Here is a 23,718-nt window from a genome sequence, read left to right as displayed (position 1 = left end):
CATCTGCTGCTGTGGCCTCATCAAGGTAGGTAGGAGTTATCCACTCCTACCCAGATGAACAATTCACCAACTTGCCCACGATTCCTGTTATAGTCACAAACTGTCTCACAGATCATCAGCTATGTGTTATATTACTAGATCCTACATGTTTCCTTCAGCTTGATGTATGTATCTATGACAGAAGTTTGTTTATCTTGTTTCTCCTGTTCTTCTTCTCCCTCTATCTTCTCTGTTTCTACCCGGCTGGCCTTTGGCAGGTGGGTCCCTCCATATGAGCTGGGTTCTGCTCAAGGTTTCTTCCTGTTAAAAGGGAGTTTTTCCTTGCCACCGTCGCCCTCAGGCTGCTCTGGAGGTTGCAGGCTGGTTTTTGTGAAGCATCTTGAGACGATTTGTATTGTTATCGGCGCTATATAAATAACACTGAATTGAATTCAATTGAATATGTTAATAATTATATATAAGACTGAGTGTAAATATTTATATGACATCAGTCTTTTTCTTAATCTCTGTATAGAACATGAAGAGTGTTAAGCTTCTAATTCTTCACCATCATCACAGCAGTAGAAGCTCCTGATGATATAATCATTATTTATTAATGCTCATTTTTTTTTTTTTTGATTGGGTCTGAACGTCTCTTTCTACACAACTGATCAACAGATGAACATTTAAATAGTGTGTGTTATTTTATTCCAGAAGAAATGATTAAACTTACTTTCCATAACAGTGACTTCTTTGCTGTTTGTTGTGTAGTAAACTGGTTCTCCTCTTCCTCCTCTGCAGTGGTACACACCTCCCTCTAAGACTCTAATCTTTCTCCCTGGTTCATTATTTCTTATGAGCTGAGCTTGAGAAGAACCAGAGACACGTCTGAACCAGTAGAACCTCCATCCATCAGAGGGCTCCACAGAGCAGGTCAGAATTACGCTGCCTCCTACTGGTATGAGTCTGTTGTTGCCTATCAGAGTGGCTGTGGGTTTAGGTGCTGTTGAGTTTAGAGGAAAACAAAAGGAAATAATTTGAATGTAACTCATCAACTTGTTAAAATAATCACAGTTTAAACATCTACTGACTCATTTAGTTATAGTAATTAAATTAGTGACCCTTCTGTTAATTATTTAGATATTAGGAGTTGGTGAGTGGAGGTGGGAGATACACAAAGTTGTCTTCTCTGTACATTTTTAGTTACATTCCACTTGATGGAGTTTCTCCTAAACATGTTTATCCAGAGTTTCCTGGAGGGACTGGATCAGAGTTGGATGGAGAAGTGTACAGCACATAATAAGTTACTCTAATATTCTTGTTTCTATTCCAGATTCAATGTGAAGGATTTCTGTTCATGTTAATAACTAAACCACAAGCTGCCTCTCAGCTCTGTTGCTACTAGAATAAAAAGACAGCTACAATATTGAAAAGTGTTTTATTGACTTTAGATTAAAACACTGTAAAACCATAAAACTTTATATAACTGATAGATGTTCATCTTACCTGATACAGTCAGTCTGATGGTATCACTCCACTCTGTTAAATAGTAGTCTCCTCTACCTCTACATCTGTATTCTCCACTGTCAGACTCAGTAGCTCCATTGATCCTGTATTCTCTGGATGTTGGAGGTTTGTTTAACTCGTCTTGTTTCCATTCATACATCCACTGAGTTCCTCCACCTCCCTGGATCTCACATCTGAGGGTGATTATCTCTTCTCTGAATATCTGAGGCCAGTTGGGTTGAAGGATCACTGTGGCCTTACTGGAAACTGTTCACATGAAAACATCCAGACAGGAGATTAAAAGAAACATCAAATCAACTGAAATAAATCCCATTGTATTTCTGATAGTAACCACATTTATTCTCCTTCTGTAACAAGTAGATTTGCAAAGTGAAATGAAAAATGATGACAGAATTATCAAAATATTAGCATCAAGTCCAAGTTTAATGTGTGTAAGTGGAGCTTGAACCATTAGACAACATGATGGCAGGTTAAACATCTAATTATCCACAGATCAGTACAAGTTAAATATAATTACTATTTGTTCATTGTAATTTGTTTTTTTATTCATTTATTTATTTACTGTTGGTGCCAAAATCTCTTCTTCTAAAATATTGATAAACAGAGGTATCAGGTAAAGAGTGTTTGTTGTTAGGGTTAGAACTGAGCTTAGAACAAAAGCATAAAACAAATATGTAATTATAATATAATACATTTTATAATGAACTTTGTTAAAATAATCCCAATCTCAAGTCTTTTATCTATCTCTTATGTGGTTAAACTAAAGAACAGAGTCAACAGATCAACCTTGACAGTTTTCAGATGTTACTGTTAAACATGGATCCAAGAGGCTTTATTTCAGAACAAAAACACAACACTCACCTGTTTCCTCTATTGTGACAGCATCACTGTCTGCTGTGAAGAATTCTTGGTCCCCTCTTCCTCCTCTGCAGTGATAGATGCCTCCTTCTGAAACACTCACAGAGGTGGACGATGTTCCAGATGTTACTGTCTGAGCTGTAGAAAACTCTGATCCACCTCTGAACCAGTAGAACCTCCAACCAGCAGAGGGCTCCACAGAGCAGGTCAGAGTCACGCTGCCTCCTGCTGGTATGACTCTGTTGTTGACTGTCAGTGAGGCCTGAGGTTGATTTGCTGTTCAGTTGGAAGTGAAACAGAATAAGTGTAGGATCAGGACAGATTAGTATTTGTTCAAGTGCTGTGTATTTGTCATGTTTGTCCAACACATTATTAAAACACAAAAACCTACATAACACTGATATGGATGATAGATGTTCATCTTACCTGATACAGTCAGTCTGATGGTATCACTCCACTCTGTTAAATAGTAGTTTCCTCTACCTCTACATCTGTATCCTCCACTGTCAGACTCAGTAGCTCCATTAATCCTGTATTCTCTGGATGTTGGAGGTTTGTTTAACTCGTCTTGTTTCCATTCATACGTCCACTGAGTTCCTCCACCTCCCTGGATCTCACATCTGAGGGTGATTGTCTCTCCTCTGAATATCTTAGGCCAGTTGGGCTGAAGGATCACTGTGACGACCTTACTTAAAACTGTTATCAACAAAACATATTCAGTTTGAGTAAAAAACAGAATAAACTGAAAAATTTATCAATTTAGTCAAAACTTCAGAGCTTATTATGTAAATATAAGCTGTCCCTCTGTAATGTTACTCAACAGCTACAAAATAAAACTGAAATATTTGGTTTAGAAAAAAAACTGCTGCAACAAACTGACAACAAATATCATCAGACTCCATCTAGTGTTGAACTGTTGAACCTCAGTTGTTTCTATGAAAGATACATTAACCAGAGTCAGGACAATTAGTTCATCAACTGGAGTGAATATGTCATCAGTAGCTCCATAAATCTCTCCAAGTTTCATTCATTCTTCCTCTGGTTATGTGGGTTCTCAGTCACCTCAGTGGCTTTAGACTCAATGATGAGGCTCAAACATTTCAGCCTTTACTGACTCTACTGTGTCTGTGTGTGAACAGTAACAGGTCCGTTCTTGTCATGATGCTGCATTGAAGCTGTATCAGTCTGCTCCTGTTCACTGTTAACAGGAGCAGATAAATAAATGAGGAGAAAGGTCAGAAAACACTCAGGGACAACACATTATTGTATTTCCCTGAACAGATACAAACAGTCCAGATAAGTATAAGCTCATTTCACTGTTGTGTCTCAGATCATGAAGGTAGTGTGGGTAGATGGCGTGAGGGAATAAACCTGTTGGACCTCCTACGCCAACAGTCAGACAAACTTTCATTTTCACACATCCACAGACATACACAACATCATCCTGTTCTGCAGTTGTGAAGCAGTGATGGGGTCATGGGTCCCCAAATCATAGAAGGTGTCTCACAGTGCAACACAGTTTTGGAGAATAGCAGATACAAGCAGTGCTGTCCACCAGTCAGCCACAACATTGAAACCACCAACATTACAATATAACGTTCTGTTGGGGAACCTGGGTTCTGATATTTATTCAATGTTACATTAAATTTTACCACCACCTGATCAATGTTACAGAATACACACATATATACATAGAAAATTAGAACAGACTTTTCTCACCTTGAGCGTTTCCATAGAAGAGGGTACTGGTCACTAGAATAAAGATTAAAACCTCATTAGAAGCTCATAAATCACAAAGCACTTAGTGCTGGAGTTTGTAAGTTGATCCAGAAACATGAAACTTTACAACATATTCAAAAAGTAAAAGAGAATAACAAATCCATATACATATACAGTCTTAGGGCTGGATCTACCAACGTCCCAAATTTCGTGTACTATTACAAACAACATGTTTGGAATAGCTATACGTAGAGATAGTTCGATAAAGTTTTTATTCATAATTTTAATTTTTTTTATTTTGCAATTCGCATTTAATCCATTTATTTGTATAGTACACAAAGGATTTAACAAGTTTTATCCTGAAAAAGATTATATAAAAATACAGCTTGTATCAATTTATCCAAAGAATAAAAGGACAAAACAGAAACGATAAGTTGCTCTAAACCATGATGCGATTGTGTTTACACGTCCAAGAGCTGGAAGTGGAAGCCAGCAATCAGATAATAACTGTCTTTAATAAATTAATATTATATTTTAGGCAGGACAAGTAGCATTAAACCGGGGCCGAGGCGCCTCAGATAGCAATTAGCCTTTCACTTTGTTATTACCTTAATTAAACAGCTTTGGGTGGTTATGGTTAGATGGGGCTATTTAAGACGCCTTAAATTAATTGAGTTTCTGTTTCTAACACAGCCATGTAAATGTACACACACGTCTGTTGTCTGCATGTTGAGGTTGAACCTCATAGAAACAAAGCTAATGAATGCAGCTAATTACCAGTGCTGTTCAAGGGGGCCCTTCTGTCCCAAATGTCTTTTTTGTCTTGAAAGTCATTAATAAAACAATTTATTTGGTTTAAAGGAATTTGTCCTTTATTACATTAATATACTAATAGTAATAACTTAAATACTAATTATCCTCAAACATATGTCACCCTTGCCCCCCGAAATTCTTAGGAGCACATGTACTCCTTATGAAAAGAGTAAGTGTAAAGCCCTGCCCCATCAGGGAGAGTGAGCAGAGAGAGTGGAGTAGATGTTGTTGGGGACAGAACAATTGAGGTGTTGATGGAGGAGTTGTTGTTGATGGTGGTGTTGTTCATAGGGGGTGAAGGGGCTGTGGTATCACAGAACAGATTGAGTTTGTTGGTCCATTCCTATTTTGCCGTCTGTCCTGAGACCAGTGATTGTATTCATCCCTCCATTCCATCTTCTTCCTGTATTCCTCCTGAGCCTCTCTGATCTTCATCTTCAGGTGTCTCTGCAGTGACGTGCACTGAGGTTCATGGCTGGTGAGGCACTGACTTCATCAGAATCAGATTTACAAATATATGCACTCTACAGAGTAGCTTATTTGCCATTTGATTGGCAGCAGTTTATGGGTTGTGTTTCATTTCAAGTCACAAAATCCCATCTGAGTCCAGACATTGCCACAAGTTGAGAAAAGAAGGGAAGGAAAGCAGAAAAGGCGGTTTCTAGCAGGACATCCACACAGCCAGTCTTTTCGTGTATACCACTCCGTTTGAAAAGAGCGGGTAACCTTCTGTCTCATAGTCTGAAGCAAACCTTTCAGCTCCGCTGTTGGTCTTCCTTTAATTATTATCTCCTGCTTAGATTGAAAGTCCACTTTAGAAGATTGTTTTAGCTTAGAAATGTAGTCCTCCATGTTGGAAGTCAGGCTGGACGAGAGCGGAAAAAATAAATGGATCGCTGCACTGGACTTGCTAACTGTATGTCATACCTAGCCTAGCTTGCTGTCACTTACGAATATCTGGGATCATGAGCGCCCCCTGCCATGAGGAAAGAGAACTGCCTGCCTCACCTAGAACCTCTTCTCAGCCGTGTATGATCGCTCAGCACACGCAACACGTTACACACATACAGTTGGTGACAAAAAATGTACATTATATACATCGGTTAAACTATGGAAAATCAGTTCATATATTAAATGTGTTTGAACCGTTTTATTATTATATACAGTTAGTGAAGGGTTGATAATCCAATGTGAGGCTCAGCTCGCTGCTCAGCGATTTTAAATATGTTTTTTTTTTCTTTCCGTGATGATTTTTTCTCTGCTGACCACACGTCACTGTGTCTTTATAGTTCTCACCTCTTCCTTGTTGCCAGCCCTCAAAGCCCTCATGTGCCTCATGTGTTTTATGCATTTTGTTTTGTTCCAAAAAAGTACACTTACTATTGTTAAACTGTTGTTTAATTTATATTTATTGTCCTCTGTTGTTCTGCTTGTACCTGGCCCGTATCACTATACACTGTATTAATAGTATCGATACCAAGTCGGTATCGGATCGATACTAGCCTGGTGCGATCGATCCTTTACTTTAAGTTCCGCTGTTGTTTGCAATGCTGCGGTTTCGACAAAGAGGAAACAGCCATGTCGCCGGACTCGCCGCTCCTGTTTCAGTGCAGAACAGGCACATTTAAACATGTTTTGCACACACTTTAAATTTGGTGGTGAAAGATTCTATTAAAGCTCTGCCTGACTGGCTTGAGCTTCAAGCAGAAAAGCAGTGCTATTGTTGCTTTCTTTCACAACAGCACTAAAGCTGCAGACAAGCTCAAAGACATGCAGAAGCAGCAGAAGTTCCCTGAACAAAAACTAATTCAGGCAGTTGAGACAAGGTGGAACTCTATATTCTACATGTGGGAGAGAGTGCTTGAGCAAAAGGATGCAGTTACCATAGTCCTCTATCTCCTTGGAAGCTGTCAGGGCACTGTCGCTGTCGTTTAAACCCTATTGAAACATTTTAAGGGCTTGCTGTCTGCACCTTCTAGGACAACACATTTAAAAACCTGGGATTCCGTGACTCTGCAAACATTGACTGCGTAAAAGCTCGACTTCTAACTGAAATGCAGGCCGTGAGATGTCAGCACATTCATCATCTGCCACCATGTCTGCTCCCAGCTCTGCCAACAGCTCTACCCCAAATCCTGAAACTACCTCAAGCTCGTCTGGAGGGGCTGTTTCATCCAGCATCAGACAACTGGCACTGATGCCATAATTGAGATGCGCAGGTACACTGAGGAAAGGCCAATTCCTAGAGATCAGGATCCAGTACTTTGGTGGAAAAACAATGAACAAACATTCCCCTCTCCGAGCAAACTCGCCAAAAAATACCTGGCAGTGGTTGCAACAGCAGTGCCAGCTGAGAGGATTTTTTCAAAAGCGGGACAGGGCACAGACAGAGTGCATTAAAAGCAAAAAATGTTAATATGATACTGTTCTTGAACAAAAACCTGTAACCAAAACCTATTTTCTGCACAGACCAACTAAAGGCTTTGGGGGTTGTTATGTTGTTTACATATTATTTATTATTATTATATTTTCACCAGTTGTTGTTTTTGTTGTTGGGAATTTTAATTTATTTTTTGTATTATATTCTCAACAGTACTTGATTGTTTTTAATTTCTTTACTGGTTTACTTTTATTTAAGATTTTTCTTAATAATAAAGCATTTTCTATTTAATGATAAACTTTGTCCGAATTCTGTCCTGGGTTTTAACTATTTAATAAAAAGGAAACATCACAAATACACTTTTGCGATTTAGCAATTCAATGACGCATCCAGTACCACCTTACTCATTGAAATGTATCGGTATTGGTATTGGCGATAGTGGCCCGTATTTACTTGGTATCGGGTCGATACCAAAATATGCAGTATCGCACACCACTACTATGTATTTGGAGTCGTTCGAACACAATGGTATGAGCCTAGTCTGTCCTCACATGGGATTGGCTGCATGAGGTGCCCATCAAGTAAAGTCCCGCCCCAGCCTGCATGGACTTTTTTTTTTAAAGATAGATTCTCAGAGAGCGTCTCTCTCCCAGACAACTCGATCTTTTCGTTCGCTACAAATGTCTCTGTTAGACACATCACCAGCTCAGAGACGCATTGGACGTCGTAACCTCCACATCATTCACTCTTAACGCACGGAGCAACTGGCTCGAACTTCATAAGAATAAGAGCAGGTACCTAAAACTCAAGAATTCAATCTTTCCATCGATGTATAACACGTGTTTGCACTTAGACAGAGGCTGAGTTCATCCCTGGTTTAAACAGTGAACAGGGTTAAGACACAGGCACCAGGCATCATGTTGATAAAAGTCTGCTCTGTTCAGACTGTCAGAGACACAAATTCCACCAGTGATATCTGTAATCCTCTCCATTCACTCACTTGATCCGCACCGTTCAAACAGAAAAGTCATAAATGTACTTACAGGATAAGACCAACACACAGAGCACAGTCTGTCCCATCTCCACATCCAGCTCTGTCTCACTGTGCTGCACTGCTCATGTCAAACTGTTCTTCAAACTGCAAAGAGACAAGTTACATTGCCTTTTTTGTCTTTTGTAGTATAACCTCCCTGTGCTTCCTTCCCTTTTACAAAAAGGTCAAACCACTTATACCACTATAGACTTGACCACAGCCTACACCTACACACCTACATTTCCTGACTGCAGCAGATATTATTAGTTTGTGTCTTTTGCAGAAGTTGCTGCTGTTGCATCAACACAGTGTGTACTGATGAAGTGTGTGTTGTGGAGACATACCAACATACAGTATGTATATAGAATTACAATGCACACAGATAATGACTGAAAGGGTCAGTATTGACCAAATGAATTTTCCAAACTTAATGTTTAATCCTTCTGCATTTATCTACATCTGGCCCATGTATTAAATGGAGCGCTGAGAGTACTGAGCAGAGAGTACAGACATTCTTTAGTTTAACTTTTATTTCGACTGAAACATCAGAGATTCTATACATAGAGGGGGAATCAATTAAACAAAGCACGGAAAGAACCTGTGTGTTGTTCAGTTGTGCTGTACAGTTCACTCAGTAAGGCCTGTAAAGAAACTGTGTGAAGTTCCTCTTCACACAGAGAGGTGTGATAGTGCCAGTATTAGGCATCATCACACTTAAACCACAGGTAATGTGTTAACAAGAAGACAACAGGCATCATTCACTGTGCTCACTTACTTATTTATATACATTTGCATTTCCTGCTGTTGTTGCTAAACTGCCAGTCTCAACAGTTGCCTCACATCAGTGTGGTGTTAGGTTGAATACATTAAATAGTGGGTGCTGAACAAAATGTCTATGCAACAAATAAACACTGTACAGTGATTTGATACTGTTCATCTGTCCTGATATAAACCAGCACACAAACATTCTCTAAACACTGGGTGATGTACGTTGATCAAGGTAACTCTGGCTCATAGCGGTCACTACAGTGGACAGCTGTTTAAAAGTCATTTCCTACCATATACAATGGTTTCTATGAAGGAGTTGCATATCAGCCATTAGAATGCTCTCTGCTGCCACCCTCCATTTAGTGGTTAGTTGTTGTAACTACAAGTGAACCTCCTCTGAATACAAGATGGCCGACAGGAAGCCACACACGTTGACCACTGCTGAAATATCTTGTCAATCCTTCTATTCCAGGAGAACCCTAGAGCTAAAAATAAATAAATAAAAATATGATGATATGTAGGAGTATCTAAGTAGTAATAATTATTGTTTTAGTTTTGAAAATATTACTTCAAATGAATAGAAAATTGCAATTAACCATGTGTCCAACAAAGTGAACGTCATGCATTGCTAAGTAGTTCCAACATAAGTCATGTAGCCTTAGACTTAGACTAACTTTATTGTCATTTTGTATGCACAGGGTGTAAACAGAATGAAATTTCATTGCATACGGCTCACGACAATGTAATAAAATTACAATGAAAGTACAATATAAAGTGCAGCAGCGATAGGAATGTATCATAGTGCAAGAAGAAACTGTTTTAAAAAATGTTCAAAAATGTACAACAATGTACAACAATGTTCACACTGCAAAATAACGGTGCAAAATGGCATTAAAAGTTATGTATATGTGTGAAGCGGAGTCCAGTTAAGAGTTCAACAATTCAACAGTCTGATTGTAAGGGGGACAAAGCTGTTGCAGAACCTGGTGGACCTGCACCGGATGCTGTGGAGCCTCTTTATAGAGGGCAGCAGGGAGAACAGTCCATGGTGGGGGTGTGAGGGGTCACTGATGATGTTACGGGCTCGCGACATGCAGCGCTGTGATGAGATGTCCTGAATGGAGGGAAGAGGGGCCCCGATGATCCTCTTCGCTGTCCTCACCACTCTCCTCATGTTCTCCCAGTCGGAGGCGCTGCAGCCTCCACACCTCACAGAGGCAGCTGGTCAGAATGTTCTTTATGGTGCTTCTGTAGAACGTCTTGAGGATGGGCGGGGGCAGGTGGGCTCTCCTCATCCTCCGCAGGACGTAAAAGCGCTTCTGTGCCCTCTTGACCATTGACGTGGTGTTCACAGACCAGGGGCCTCATGTACAAAGACTTGCATGGATTTCTCACTGAAACACGGCGTGCGTTAAAATCCAGAAACTGGAGTCCACCCAAAAAAAAAATCAGATGTATCAAAGTGTGCGTGTGCCTGGATCCAAGCAGTATTCGTTTGTACATCCCAATCAACGTGAAATTGAGCGCACATGTTGGAGTGCCAAACTCCTCCCTGACCACGCCCCAATTTAAATATGTAAATTAATTTAAATAGCCCCTGCATCACGGATTCCCCACTCTGCACGATCTGGTTTTCACAATGAGTAAGGCGAAAAAGAGGAACTTCACCGAGTCTGAAGTAGAAGTATTACTAAATGAAGTGGAGACACGTAGACACTTTGTGTTTGGTAGCCTGTCATTGGGCATCAACTCAAAAAGAAAGCGGAGTGAGTGGGAGCTTGTGTGTGAGGCTGTGAATGCCGTAGGATCAGAGGAGCGCGCACACACTGAAGTATAAAAAGAAATGGTCCGATATGAAGGTGGAGGTGAAACGGAGGATTTCGGCACACCACCGAAACGTGACCGCAACGGGCGGGGGGTCAGGAGGGGACGAACTGACCCCCTTCAACCAGAGAGTGGCCGCCATAATGGGTGACACAGCTCTCCTCGGAGTTGTGGGAGCTCATGAAGGTGACACAGATCATCCCAAGGTAAATGTGTTAAACAAATATTATCATTATACTGGTCGTACAATAGGCTGTTCACAATACACATAGCTCGTGCGTGAAGTTGCAGGATATTAAACACATTGACTCATGTTTAGTCACTTCATTTTTTTTATTATCATTATTTCTGAAAAGACAATGACCCAGGAGAGGGCACTTCCGCCGGCACCGAGCACCCCGCTGTCTCCACCGGTCCCACCAGCTCCACCCTTTCCACCGGCAGCTTGCAGCTTGCCAGGGGGCAATTAAACGGATAAATTTACTCACTGAGCCACCCATCGCGCACCATGCCAGCCTCCAGCCTGTTCCCAACCATGCGGTTCAGAATGAACGAGTCATGCGTTGAACCAGGCCACCTTGCTACGATGTTCGTGAACTGCATTTGCGCATCACATATTATTTGAACATTTATAGAATGAAAATGTTTCCTGTTCACAAAAACAAATTCATCCTGTGATGGCGCCTTTATAGCAATGTGTGTGCAGTCAATTGCTCTGATTACATTGGGGAAACCGGCTCTTGCTGCAAATTGTGCTTTAATGTTGACCTGTTCAACAGCATTGTATGGAAATTTGATGTACCTTGATGACATTTTGATCATCCCGTCCCACACAGCTGGCATGGCTCGACTCAGGGTTGACTGACACACTCCTGACCGGTCGGCCAGTTCCCGCTGGAAAACCCCTATTGCCAGGAACCCCAGAGTGGTCAGCACCTGTGTGGGCAGGACAACCCCTGGCTCCGCACTGTGTTGCGCTCTAGGGCCGGTTGCAGCTCTGCGCACAGTTCCAGTAATACCGACCTCGGTAAACGAAAACGACTCATGAACCAGTTGACAACCAGTTGTCGCCGTTGCTTGTAGATCTTCGCGTTCTCTAAACACTCTCTCACTTCTAATACTACAATTTGCGAGGTCTTCTAACAAAGCCAAGGCCGCCATTGTTAATACCACTTTCTTCATCACTTTGCACATGCTTTTATATCCACCAATGGTTACAAACACGTGTGTGTTAATTGCGCACTAATATGTCTCTGATGTGCACATCCTCCGAGAACTACTTGATTTCACATTATTGACAGTTCCTCAGCGTCGCCTCTTAGTGTCGCCAAAGGAACAATAGCTGATGTTGGCGGAGGTCACCGCCCATTTCCACGGTCAATTCACTTTTGATACATCTGAACATTGACGTTGATGTGGGCGTACGCAACGTTTCCGGGCGCACGCAACTTTGATACATGAGGTCGTCTGTGTCTGTTGTCTCTGCACCAGCCCAACAGCTGCTCCACCTCCTCTTTGTAGTCCAGGTCGTTGTCGTCTCTGATGAGGCTCACCACCATTGTGTCATCTGCAAACTTCACAATGTGATTGCTGGCAAACCTGAGGATGTCATCAGAGTGAACAGCAAGTGGCTCAGGACGCAGCCCTGAGGGGAGCCTGTGCTGAGGGTGATGACATTGGAGGTGTGATGTCCGACCCGGACTGACTGAGGTCTGTCGGTGAGGAAGTCTAGCAGCCAGTTGTGAAGGAGGGTATTGAAGCCCAGGTGTCCCGGTTTTCCTTCCAGATGCTGTGGGATGATCATGTTGAACGCTGAACTGAAGTCCAGGAACAGCATCCGTACATGGGTGTTCTTCTCCTCCAGGTGCTAGGCTCAGGTGAAGAGCGGAGGAGATGGCGTCCTCAGTGGAGCGGTTCCGTAGGTAGGCAAACTGGAACGGGTCGAATGTGGAGAGGAGTCTGGAGACAATGTGTTCTTTTAACAGCCTTTCAAAGAACTTCATCATGATGGGAGTCAGCGAAACTACTGGATGGATACACTGTTTCTAGCGTGCTAGACACCGTATTTTGTTCAAATGCTCGCAAGTTCTTGAGAGCGCATGCAGCCGCAGCCGTCCAGGGCGCCACCATCTTGATTCATCGTTTATCATGACTACTTGGTTGCAGTTCATTTCATTTTGGGTATGCCTATAAGTTAGTTTTAAAAAATATACATTTTTATCTGCATTTTTGTGCAGATTAGTTGTAGTTTGTGTTAGTAAAAATGATCAATTTGTCATATTTTTAGACCACAAGTGCAGATGAGTATAGTGACAACAGTGATGATGAGCGGCCGCCAGAGAACAATAGAGACGTAGGAGATGAGGATGATGAAGGAGATGCAGACAGTCAGGATGCAGTGAGTCAGCATGCTGACAGTCAAGATGATGAGGGCCAGGATGCAGAGGGAGGTCTGCATGATGAGGGAGCTGTGGAAAATGTCTGCATGGTACCTGCCCAGAGAAATGTTCACAAGGCACCTGCCTGCACTCAAGCCCTCAAATATGTCTGGAAACTCAAAGACAACAAGTTTGATGGAGACTTGCCCCCTTTTCTAGGAGACTGGAGAGTGAATGTTGAGGGAAGAGAACCAGTCAATTTCTTTAGGCAACTGTTTCCCATAGATCTCATTGATGAGATTGTACACAACACAACATGTATGCTCTGCAGAAATGGAAAGAAAATCTGGCAGTGACAAGTGAAGAAATTCACATTTTTCTAGGGATCAACATGGTCATGGGGTACATTCGATATCCTAGGGCACGGATGTACTGGTCCAGTGAGGATGGCCTTCGTCTTGGAATAATTGCAGATGCCATGTCTGTAAACAGATATGAGTAAATTCAGAGTTATCTGCACTTTGTGGATAACCATACTTACCAGCCAACAAACACGGATAGGCTCTTCAAAGTAAGACCAGTGCCAAGTACACTTCAGAAAACATTCCTGGCGGCAGCAGACCTCGAAGAATCCCAATCAATTTATGAGCAAATCATTCCCTTCAAATGCCTGAAGGGAATGATTGGGAAGCCCCAACTGTCAATCAAGCAATACATACCCAAAAAGCCCAAACCCTGGGGAGTGAAAGTGTGGGTGAGGGCAGGGTCCTCAGGTTATGTGTACAGATTTGAAGTGTACCAGGGCTCAGCAAATAGGGGTCACAGCGGTGGTTTAGGAATGGCTGGAGATGTAGTGATGCGCCTTTGTGACGACAGAAAGCACAAAAACCACAAGGTGTTTTTTAACAAGTTTGTCTGCAGCATTCCACTCCTTGAGGCCTTGAAAGACCGAGGCATCTATGGCACAGGCACATGCAGAGCAAACAGAGTGAAAAGAGTGAGTCAGAAACTCAAGAGTGAAAAACAATGAAAGAAGAAGGAAGAGGGGCCTGTTCTGTTGTCAGCACTAATGGAAACATCACTGTCACACGTTGGCTTGACAGTTCAGTCATCCACATGGCATCCACCTGTGCCAGTCCCCTGAAGATGTGGCCAAAAGATGGCTCAAGAAAGAAAACATGATGATTAGTGTCCAAAGACCCTTCTCGGTGGCCCTTTATCAACACATGGGTGGATCTTGTTGACCAGTGTGTGTGTCAGTGTATCCCCACAGACGTAGAAACAAGCTGTGGTACATGCGAGTGTTTTTGATGCTGTTGTTGTTGCCTGATGTCTGGATGGGAAAAGATGAATCTCCTCATCTTCAAAGCTTCTGTGGCCCGTGCACTGATAAATGCTGGCTCCCTTCAGCAAAGCAGGAGAGGAAGACCCAGTGGGACCCCACCTCCAGCAGAGCGCATAACAGTGACCAAAGTACCAAGTGAGGTCAGGTTCAGCACAGGAAATCACTGGCCCAAACTCACCCAGGTCAAAAATGCAAACAGATGCCACGATGCTGCATGCACACGGAAGACCAAATACATCTGCATGCAGTGCAGTGTGACACTGTGCCCTGGATACTTTGCCAACTTTCATTAAGGTTCATTAAAGAAAATCAGTGATGCAGTGACTTTTGTTTGTTCTTTTTAGAGATGTTTTGAAACATGAATTTAGCTGACATGTTTGTTTTCTTATTTAGGTTTTAGCAATAGATCTATAGAATGTTAAAGTGTCTGAAAGTAGGTTAAAGTGTTTTCCAAAGCATACAATGACATAAGTGCTCATGGATTTATGATAAATATCAGTTTGGTTAATTCTTCCATTATGTTTAAACTGGCATGGACATGTCTGTAACTTCCTGAAAATCTTTTTTTTTTGAAAAAAAAGTTAATATTTGTTTGTTTTTTTCATGCCCTAAAAACAGTAAAAACACATTAACAAAATCCTGACTCAGGATATCATAATTCATGCATCAGAGGGGTAATGTTCCACAACCAAATCATCCTAAGAGGAATCTTGTGGCTCTGTGACTCACAGTGAACTGTTATCACCTCTGTTCTGAAGGCTGCATGACAGAGCAGGTGACTTAGCCAGATCCAGCCACTAGTGGTCATTTGATTATGTTATATTTATGCCACTGACCGTTTTTCTATGTTGTCAGTTAAATATGTGACATATATATTATGTCATGGATATTTCTCCTGTATATGATATATACATATCATATATTTCATGCTAATGATTGTTTTATTATTATTTCAGGTTGTGTGTTATGGTTAAACACATCGTGAGCTGTTTTATTGATGGCTTTTCTCATTTTCGGTTTATTCCAGAAGCACACACACGTATAACCACAACCACCACATCTGTGTACCTTGCTTACACTGGATGAAAGCGCCATAAAGAAGGACTGTCTCCTGCTTCTTTATTCTTCACCTAAGTCTTGGGGGAACTTATAGACTGCGTTCTAACAGGAACGCACTTTGCCATTACAACTCAGAGAAGCCAGTCTGCTAACTTTAAGCTTCCGTCACAACCTCAGAATACTTTATTCAAACAGGGCTACGCCACTGAACCATCAAATCATTATACGTGTCCATTTCTAACTTGTCTGTGATTGGTTATCGTAAAAGTTTACTCCACCTTAGCCAATCATCACCTGTGCGATTGAGACTGAGAACCAAGTAACGCGCCCATTTAATTTTCAGTTACGGAAACGGCGTTATAAAGATGGAAACAGTAATTAGTTAGATTACCCCGTTACTGAAAAGAGTAACGCCATTAGTAACGCCGTTTATTTTAAAGCCGTTATTCCCATCACTGGTGGTTACTACTGTCTGATGAACCTCAGTCAAGAAGATAAAGCAGTGAACAGCACCCTCTGTTGGCTGTCAGATGTAAACACAAGACAATCATAAAACCTGTGAGGTCTGTATTAGGAGGTTAATATATGGGAAATGAGAAGAATTATTATTCTTTTAGTGCAGTGAGAACTAAACACATCTGTACAGGATATTGTTGTGAACTGTTCTGACCCTCATTTAAGAGGGTTGCTTCTCAGTATTTCATTGAGGAGGGAGTTTTACCCTTTCATAATGGATTCACTGCTGGTTCTGAAGTGACAGTAGAAGGTTTTGGCCTGAAAGATATTGATGTGCAGTTACATAAAGTCTTTGTGGAATCAGACTTAGTATAAGATGAAGGTGGTTGACTTTCTCATGGGGAATGATTTAACCAGTGGAAAGTTTTTGGCTGCACCTGAAGCAACAGTCAAGTTAAACAGATAGTGTCTAGATGAGCTTGTCTGGATGTTTCTAACTGGTTACTGGATCTGTGCATTTTTCATTTTCATTTTAGGAGTTATGAAGAATCTTGCCATGTTTTTCCCAGGTACAGTGTGGAGAGGCCTCTGTCTGTTTGTAAAGCTGAGTAAATCCTGGAGATCAGTTTTCTGCTGGGGTTTCCTGTATATGCATCGGTGAATATCCCATCAGATTCCCTCCCTCCTCTTCAGGAGTTTTAATAATCTCTCATTTGAAAATATCTAAATAAATCCTGTTTTTTCCTGAGTTGTTCAAACCCTAAGTTAAAATATGAGTTGGTAGAGACCTTACAGTATGAGGTAATACTCGATTTATCCAGGATGTAAATCTGCTGTCCAGTTTGGCTGCTGTGAAATCTGTGTCAGATGTCACCCACTGTGATATTCATGCATTTCTTTCTAACTTTGGGTCTTTGAGGTTTTGTGCCAGATCTTTAGAGGAGTCACAGTCCAACTAATAGACTTATGTAAATATTATTTCTGGAGGGTATTGTCTCCCAATATAGATGGTAGAGGTGCATTTATGAAGTTTTGTTCTATTTCTTTCCATTTTACATCTAAGTCTGGATCACACCAGTTGACCAGGAAGCATAGCTGTGCTGCTTTGTAGTAATCTTCCAAGCAGTGTAGGGCCATTGATTGGAGGTACATTGATTGGCAATGACTGAAAGAGGAACAGGAGTCTGGGCAGTACATTCATCTTAATTACGTCTATGCGACTGTACACATTTGTTGGTAATAATGAGCAGCGACTTAGATCTGATTTGATGTCGGCTGTTATGGAGCTATAGCTCTGATCATAAACAGTGTCTGTGCACTCCAAGGTATTTAATTACGTCACCAGTCAGCTTGAATTTACAGGCTCTCTAAATGTTTTTAGATGGTTACGTTAAACGTCAACGTCTGGGTTTTGTGTGAATTTAGTTTGTGTATGTACCAAATTCTTTAAGTAGACACAATCATTTAGGGAGACTTATTTATTTCAGGGTTACAAAGACTCATTAAAATATCGTCTGCGTACAAGCAGATTTTAAGTTGTGTGTTTCCAGTCAATACGCCGGTTATATCCTTATCTCTTACTGCCTGTGCCAGTGGCTCTCTGAAAAGAGCAAAAAGTATAGGACTCAGAGGACAGCCTTGACAACACCCCCTTTAAAGTCGTACCGTTTTAGATAAGGACCCACTTATTTTAACTGTGGCTGTGGGGCTGCAGTAGAGTCAGTTCAGACATCCTATTACCTGATCATTGAATCCAAAACATTTAAGGACTAGATATAAATGTTCCCACCGAACAGAATCAAAAGTCTTTTCAGCGTCAAGGCTGATGACTATGGCTTCCCTATCACTGCCTCTCATCTGAGGAACGAGGTGGAGAGCACGTCGCACGTTATCCTGGGCTCGTCTGTATTTCACAAAACCCGTCTGATCTGAGTCAATCAGATCTGGGACAATATCTTCCATTCTTTTTGCTAATATCGATGCATAGAATCTATAATCTACGTTTAGTTCGATGTGGGTCTGTACGAGCTACGTTCTGTCTTGTCTCTACCTGGTTTAAGGACTGAAATTATAGCTCGTCTCCAGGAGAGTCACCGCCCCTCTAAGGACATAATTAAAACATTCTTTAAGTATTGGGACAAGGATCTCTAGGAAGGTTTATACCATATCGATGGATAAGCATCGGCTCCAGGCATTTATTTATTTTTTCCTCTGTTATTTCTTGGGTCATTATTTTGTTCTGTTCCTATTGATGGTAAATCTAAAGATGATAGAAAATCTGATACAACTGATGCCTCAGCTGCTTGGGCTTGTGCGTATAAGTTCTTGTAATAAGTTTCAAATGAAGGCTGGATGTCTTCAAATCGTGGTGCATCTTATTAATCTGGGGTCTTTAACGTTGTGAACAAATCTTTCAGCCATTTGTTTACGTGTCTTCCATGCCAGTTGCTTTTTAGATCTTTTTGCTTCATGAAGACAGCTTTATTTTTCCAGTTGGCGTTTATAGATGCTATTTAGTGTTTGTTTCATATCTTCAGTTTGTTTTAGAATATCGATGTCATCATACTTCATATGTCTGTGTTCCAAGGGTTTTAGTTTTGCAGTCAGGTCATTCATTTGTTTCTCCTTTTCTTTCTTCTTACGAGCTGACCACATTAAAACTTTGCTCCTAATAACAGCCTTGGCTGCGTCCCACAATGTACTCGGAGACACCTTCCCATTGTCGTTATGCAACACATAATCTGTGAGTTCTTTATCTATGTAATTTTGGCATTGAGAGTCATTTAAGAGGCTGGTATTTAGTCTCTTTAGGTCTGTTGTCCAAATATAGTGTCAAGATCATCCTCAGTTGTCCAGTACATACGCTGTGGATGAGAACAGAATGTAAAACACTTATCGGTCGGGTGTAGTTCTCTCCACACATCCATCATGCTTATTTCTTTGAGCAGTTTTCTAGTGTACAAAGCTTCTAATTTTATATTTTTTGTTCTGTTCATGGAGTCCAGAGAGGTAGAGGTAGAGATGTAGTTTGACATTCCAGTCCCCCGCACATATCAACACACCTAGCTTCCATAGTTATCGACTTAAAACCCTTTTAATCAACTTCCTTATCGTTTTTGCATTAAATGATGATATGACATATTTTCATTTCATTCATTGAAAATGACTCAGTAGCTAAACATTTTACCTGTAGATGAGTCTGGATTCACATTCTAGTAGTGGGAAAAGCTCTTCCCTGGATCACCTCGTTTTCCTGAAAAGATTACACAGAAACTAAACCTTTAACAATATAAACAAAGTCTGTTACTTTGTGTTAATACCACATTTTCTGAGCTGAGTTTAGAAACTGAAATTAAACAATCACAGCCCTGCATGTACAGGTATGGTATTCAGGTGTCCACAAACTTTTGTTAAAATGACATACATATGTGGTATTGTTTTTGATATTGTTTCTACTGAAATTTGCAATATTGCTTGACTTGTGTATGTTTTTGTGTACCCACTCCTCTGTCCAACATCTCTGAGCTCAGTCTGAGATTTGACATTTGTGGAGCCACCGGCCCGTCCAACTGAAATCAGAACATTTGAACTGGCTTGAATTTCAATCATATGATGTTGGAGAGCTGGTGAATGGATCAAATTTCATACTGTACCATCTCCAGTGTTTTAAAGGCCCTTTCTGATTGACTCGTAGACACAAGCATCACCTGTAGGTCAGTGAAAATCACACAAAGGAAAATCATTTTTAAAGAAGCGATTTAGTTGAGCAGGAAACATTTTATTTTTAAATTTGTAACTGCTCATGAACTTGAAGCACAATCGCAGCTCTGGAAGCAAGTTTGTTTGAACGGAGAGCTGACCGTGGAGAAGAGAGGAGTATATGTGCTGCTGATTTTCATCCTGGCTGACAGTCTGGACTGTGGCAGGGATCTGACGGTTCTCTGAGACTGGCTCCATGTGACACATGAAAAAGATTCAGGATTCACGTTATTGTAGTCAGAGCTCTTCTCAGTGTCATGTCTCCCTTTTAAGATAAATGCATCAGATTATTTAATGACTCTCACACTCTAAGTACTATTAGAGGTTGGTAGTTGTGATAACAACTAATAAAATATCAAACTTGATAGTTTTAGTGGTGACTCCTCACCTTGAAGCTGAAGAGGGAGATGTAATATTTCTGGATTCATGGTCTGGTTCCCCTGAAATCATAACGTTCCATGGTTTAGATGAGTCACTGATAATAATCTAATGTCTGACAGCTCCAAAATGAATCAAAGTTTCTACTGAACCATTTTCCTGTGTTTCCAGAGCCTCGATTGATTCATAGACCAAACATCAGCTACAGGTCAGAGAAAATCAAGACAACATCCAATAAGTCACTTGAGCTTTTGTTTTGAAAAGTCAAAGGGGGTGTTAGAAATAGTTGTGAAAAGAATGATTGGAAAGGCGGACCATGGAGAAGAGAGGAGTAAACTTGAGTTTCATTCGGGTTTCACTGTTGCTGTGTAAAAGGGGCCTTTGGGTTGATGTTCAGAGACGAGAGAGACTAAAGCATGAAGGAGTTTAATAAGGAACATGGAAATATTGTTAATGAGATCAAGATGAGACAAGAGTGTTGGACCAACCTGGAAACACAATAATCAAAACAGCAACAAAGAAGCAGCAGCAGGAAAAAATCAGTGAAATTCCACAAACCGTCCAACATCAATAGAAGAAGAAATGAAGAGCTCTCAGACCTTGGACACAGCGTAATTAATAATGAGCTTCAATTAAATATGAGTATAAATCAATTAACAAATGGCCTTTTCATATGACACTGCTACTATTAAAAATAAACTGAAAACAAAACTCACATGTTACAGCCATCCAACTCTGTGGTGATTGTTTTCCTGAGGACTGACACTTGTAGAAGCCTTCATCTGACTTTGACACTGCAGAGATGATCACTCCTCTCTGGTATCATGTTGGTGAGTTTGTCATTGTGATAAAAAAAACACAGTAGAAAGTTTTTGTTCTCTGAACCTGCAGCTCAGAGAAACAGAAATCCCCCTCAGTGACAGGATGGACAGGGCTCACCAGGAATGATACCATCAGCGGGAAAACAACCAAAAAATGTTAGTGTCAGTCAGAGACAGCTGGTGTAGACCTTTAAAAAACCCTGACAAAATGATGGGAAAGGCTTCATGTTGGTTTAATTTGCTCATGAGCAGATCAGGGAATATTTAATCTGAGCATCAATATACAGTAATTAAATTTATAAAAAAAAAAAACATTTAAAAACTGCCTCTATAAAACAAATTATAAAAGTTTTAGATGATATTTTAAATTATTCAAACTATTTCAAAAAATTGAATGAATACCAATTTATTACACATGTCTAATACTTTGGTTCTATTTAGTATTTTGCTGCAAACCTGAAAAAGTAAAAGAAATGATTTGATCAAAAGAAGATAGACAGAAGAAGGAGATATTCACTTAAATCTACAGCCAAAGATACGGGAACAACTGAATCTATAACCATGGACAGTGATTTTGACTTGCGTTGCTGAACTCTCCTGATCCAAGACTCACCCCCAAAGTACACTGCATTATCAGACTGGGATCTGGATAATTTAACATGTTGATCCAGTCATTGTCCCCCAGGTAGAACAGTGTGGACAGGACGCCATGATCATAAAACCTCCTCACTCCCACTCAGTAGAGTTTCCCTCACAGCCAGAGAGACAGAGTCAGAGGTAAAGTGCTGCACTCTGTCAGGATTCACTGTGAGAGACGCTGATGAATGGAAATCTGGAAAATGAACCATGATGAAGAGTCACACCTCATGAAACTACTGTACAATAATATACACAATAAGAATAGAAATAACATTTAACAGCTTTAAAATTAAATGTTGAGTTACATAAAGTAATGAAATACATCTTAAACTATTTCAACCACACTGGAAACATAAATGTCAACATCTATGTAACATGTGAGACAGTCTTTAGTTTTTAAGACATGTTTTACTGGAAGCAGACTAAACCCTGGGTTAATAGAAAGATAAAAAAAGTCATGAACATAGAAACTGACCTCCAGACCAGACAAACTGAGGGGGGACTGTAATCAGTGTAAAACACTGGCTCTCCTCTTCCAGCTCTACACACATATCCTGCTGTGTGTGTCTGTCCATAAAATGATGTGGGAAAATCTTGTTCAGTTCCACTGATGCAACCAGGAAGCAGCTCATAGTTGTAATATTGATACTTGTTTGATAGATCAGGAACAGCTTTATACCATAAAACCTCCACCTGCAGATGGATTGTTCAACCTCACAGCTCAGAGTACTGAGGCTGCAGGACTCAGCCATGATGGAACACAGAAAAGGACAGGTTTTTTTATCTGTTGAAAGAGGTTTTATCAGAATGAAAACATTTTAAACTATGTACTGAGGGTAGATTACATTCAACATGTGTGTCTGGTGAATTTGGGGTATTATTTATCTTAACATGATTGTCTGCTATCGCTTAATAAAATATTTATGATATAAATATGAAGTTACAATTAAAATACGTGGTGACTGGGAACTATTATAAAGATTTAAATGATGGAATAATACAGTCAACTGAAGGAATCACTCCACTCTGTTGAAGACGTTTTTTCACTTTTCATTCTACCTTTACATTTTGTAGTCTCCAGTGTGGAGTGAAGAATCAGATTTAAATCCTGAACTCATTTAGAATTTGGAGGTTTGTATGAACGGGTTTAATCTCCATTCATACTCCCACTCAGTGTCTTCTCCAGGGGATCTCACATCTGAGAGTAATCTCCTCTCCTCTGTAGATCTGAGGCCAGTTGGTTGGAGAGTCACAGTCACCTTTTTTGGGAAAACTGTTCATGTTCAAGATTCATTAAAAAAGACCACAAAATTCAACATCAAACAGAATGACTTGATGTATCCAAGATAGACATTGGATGTCTGCATTTTTTTGGTTCCTCCTTTTTTCAAACTCACCATTTCCATTGATCCTGACTGAATCGCTGTACTCTGTGTAGTAAACTGGGTCTCCTCTTCCTCCCTGCACCAGTACAGTCCTTCCTGTGAGACTCTCATTTGTCCATTTGAATAGTAACCAGCATGTTGTGTGGTTCAGAGGTTCATTTGGAACTTCTCATCTCTGTACCAGTGGTATTTCCATCCAGATGAATGGCGTCACTGAGCAGGGGTCAAGGTCACACTGCCTCCTACTGGAATATGGTGTGGTGTCAGCATTCAGCCCGGGCCCTTTTGGTTTAGTTGCTGTTGAGTTTAGAAAAAAGTAATGATTGTCACTGTCTGAAACCCTCGTGTAAATCACAATTAATTATAGAAAAGTAGGTAAATTTCCAAATCTCCAGTCAATGGTTTATTGTTATTTTTTGCTTATTTTTCACAGTTAATGTGTGTTTTGACTAATAAAATTGTAAATGTAAAAATTTTTGACATTTATTTTAAAAAAAGTGTTGTTGTCATCCTCATACTGACTAAACCATTCATTCTTTTAGACTGGCTGTCGTAGGCCAAACTATTTATCACTACTGACGATCAAGTCAAACTCAT

The 23,718-nt window shown here is 40.5% G+C and overlaps 1 protein-coding gene and 1 long non-coding RNA gene across 2 annotated transcripts; both read right to left on the bottom strand.

Moving 5' to 3' along the window:
• Window positions 1-1,218: 1,218 nt before the first annotated feature.
• LOC125014627 (putative high affinity immunoglobulin gamma Fc receptor IC) lies at window positions 1,219-10,414 on the bottom strand. Its single transcript, XM_047595907.1, has 6 exons — window positions 10,240-10,414; window positions 4,084-4,116; window positions 2,791-3,060; window positions 2,368-2,640; window positions 1,678-1,752; window positions 1,219-1,241 (listed from the first exon to the last, which is right to left on the bottom strand). Exons 1-6 carry the CDS (start codon window positions 10,412-10,414, stop codon window positions 1,219-1,221), a joined length of 849 nt encoding a protein of 282 aa, XP_047451863.1.
• An 8,952-nt stretch (window positions 10,415-19,366) lies between these two features.
• On the bottom strand, window positions 19,367-19,807 carry LOC125023595. The gene is made up of 3 exons (XR_007114653.1): window positions 19,793-19,807; window positions 19,643-19,708; window positions 19,367-19,392 (listed from the first exon to the last, which is right to left on the bottom strand). It is a non-coding gene; the product is annotated as an uncharacterized LOC125023595 (long non-coding RNA).
• Between the last annotated feature and the right edge of the window lie 3,911 nt (window positions 19,808-23,718).

Source organism: Mugil cephalus, chromosome 1, assembly GCF_022458985.1.
Source record: "Mugil cephalus isolate CIBA_MC_2020 chromosome 1, CIBA_Mcephalus_1.1, whole genome shotgun sequence".
Lineage (NCBI taxonomy): Eukaryota > Metazoa > Chordata > Actinopteri > Mugiliformes > Mugilidae > Mugil > Mugil cephalus.
This window is presented reverse-complemented; position numbering and strand designations above follow the sequence as displayed.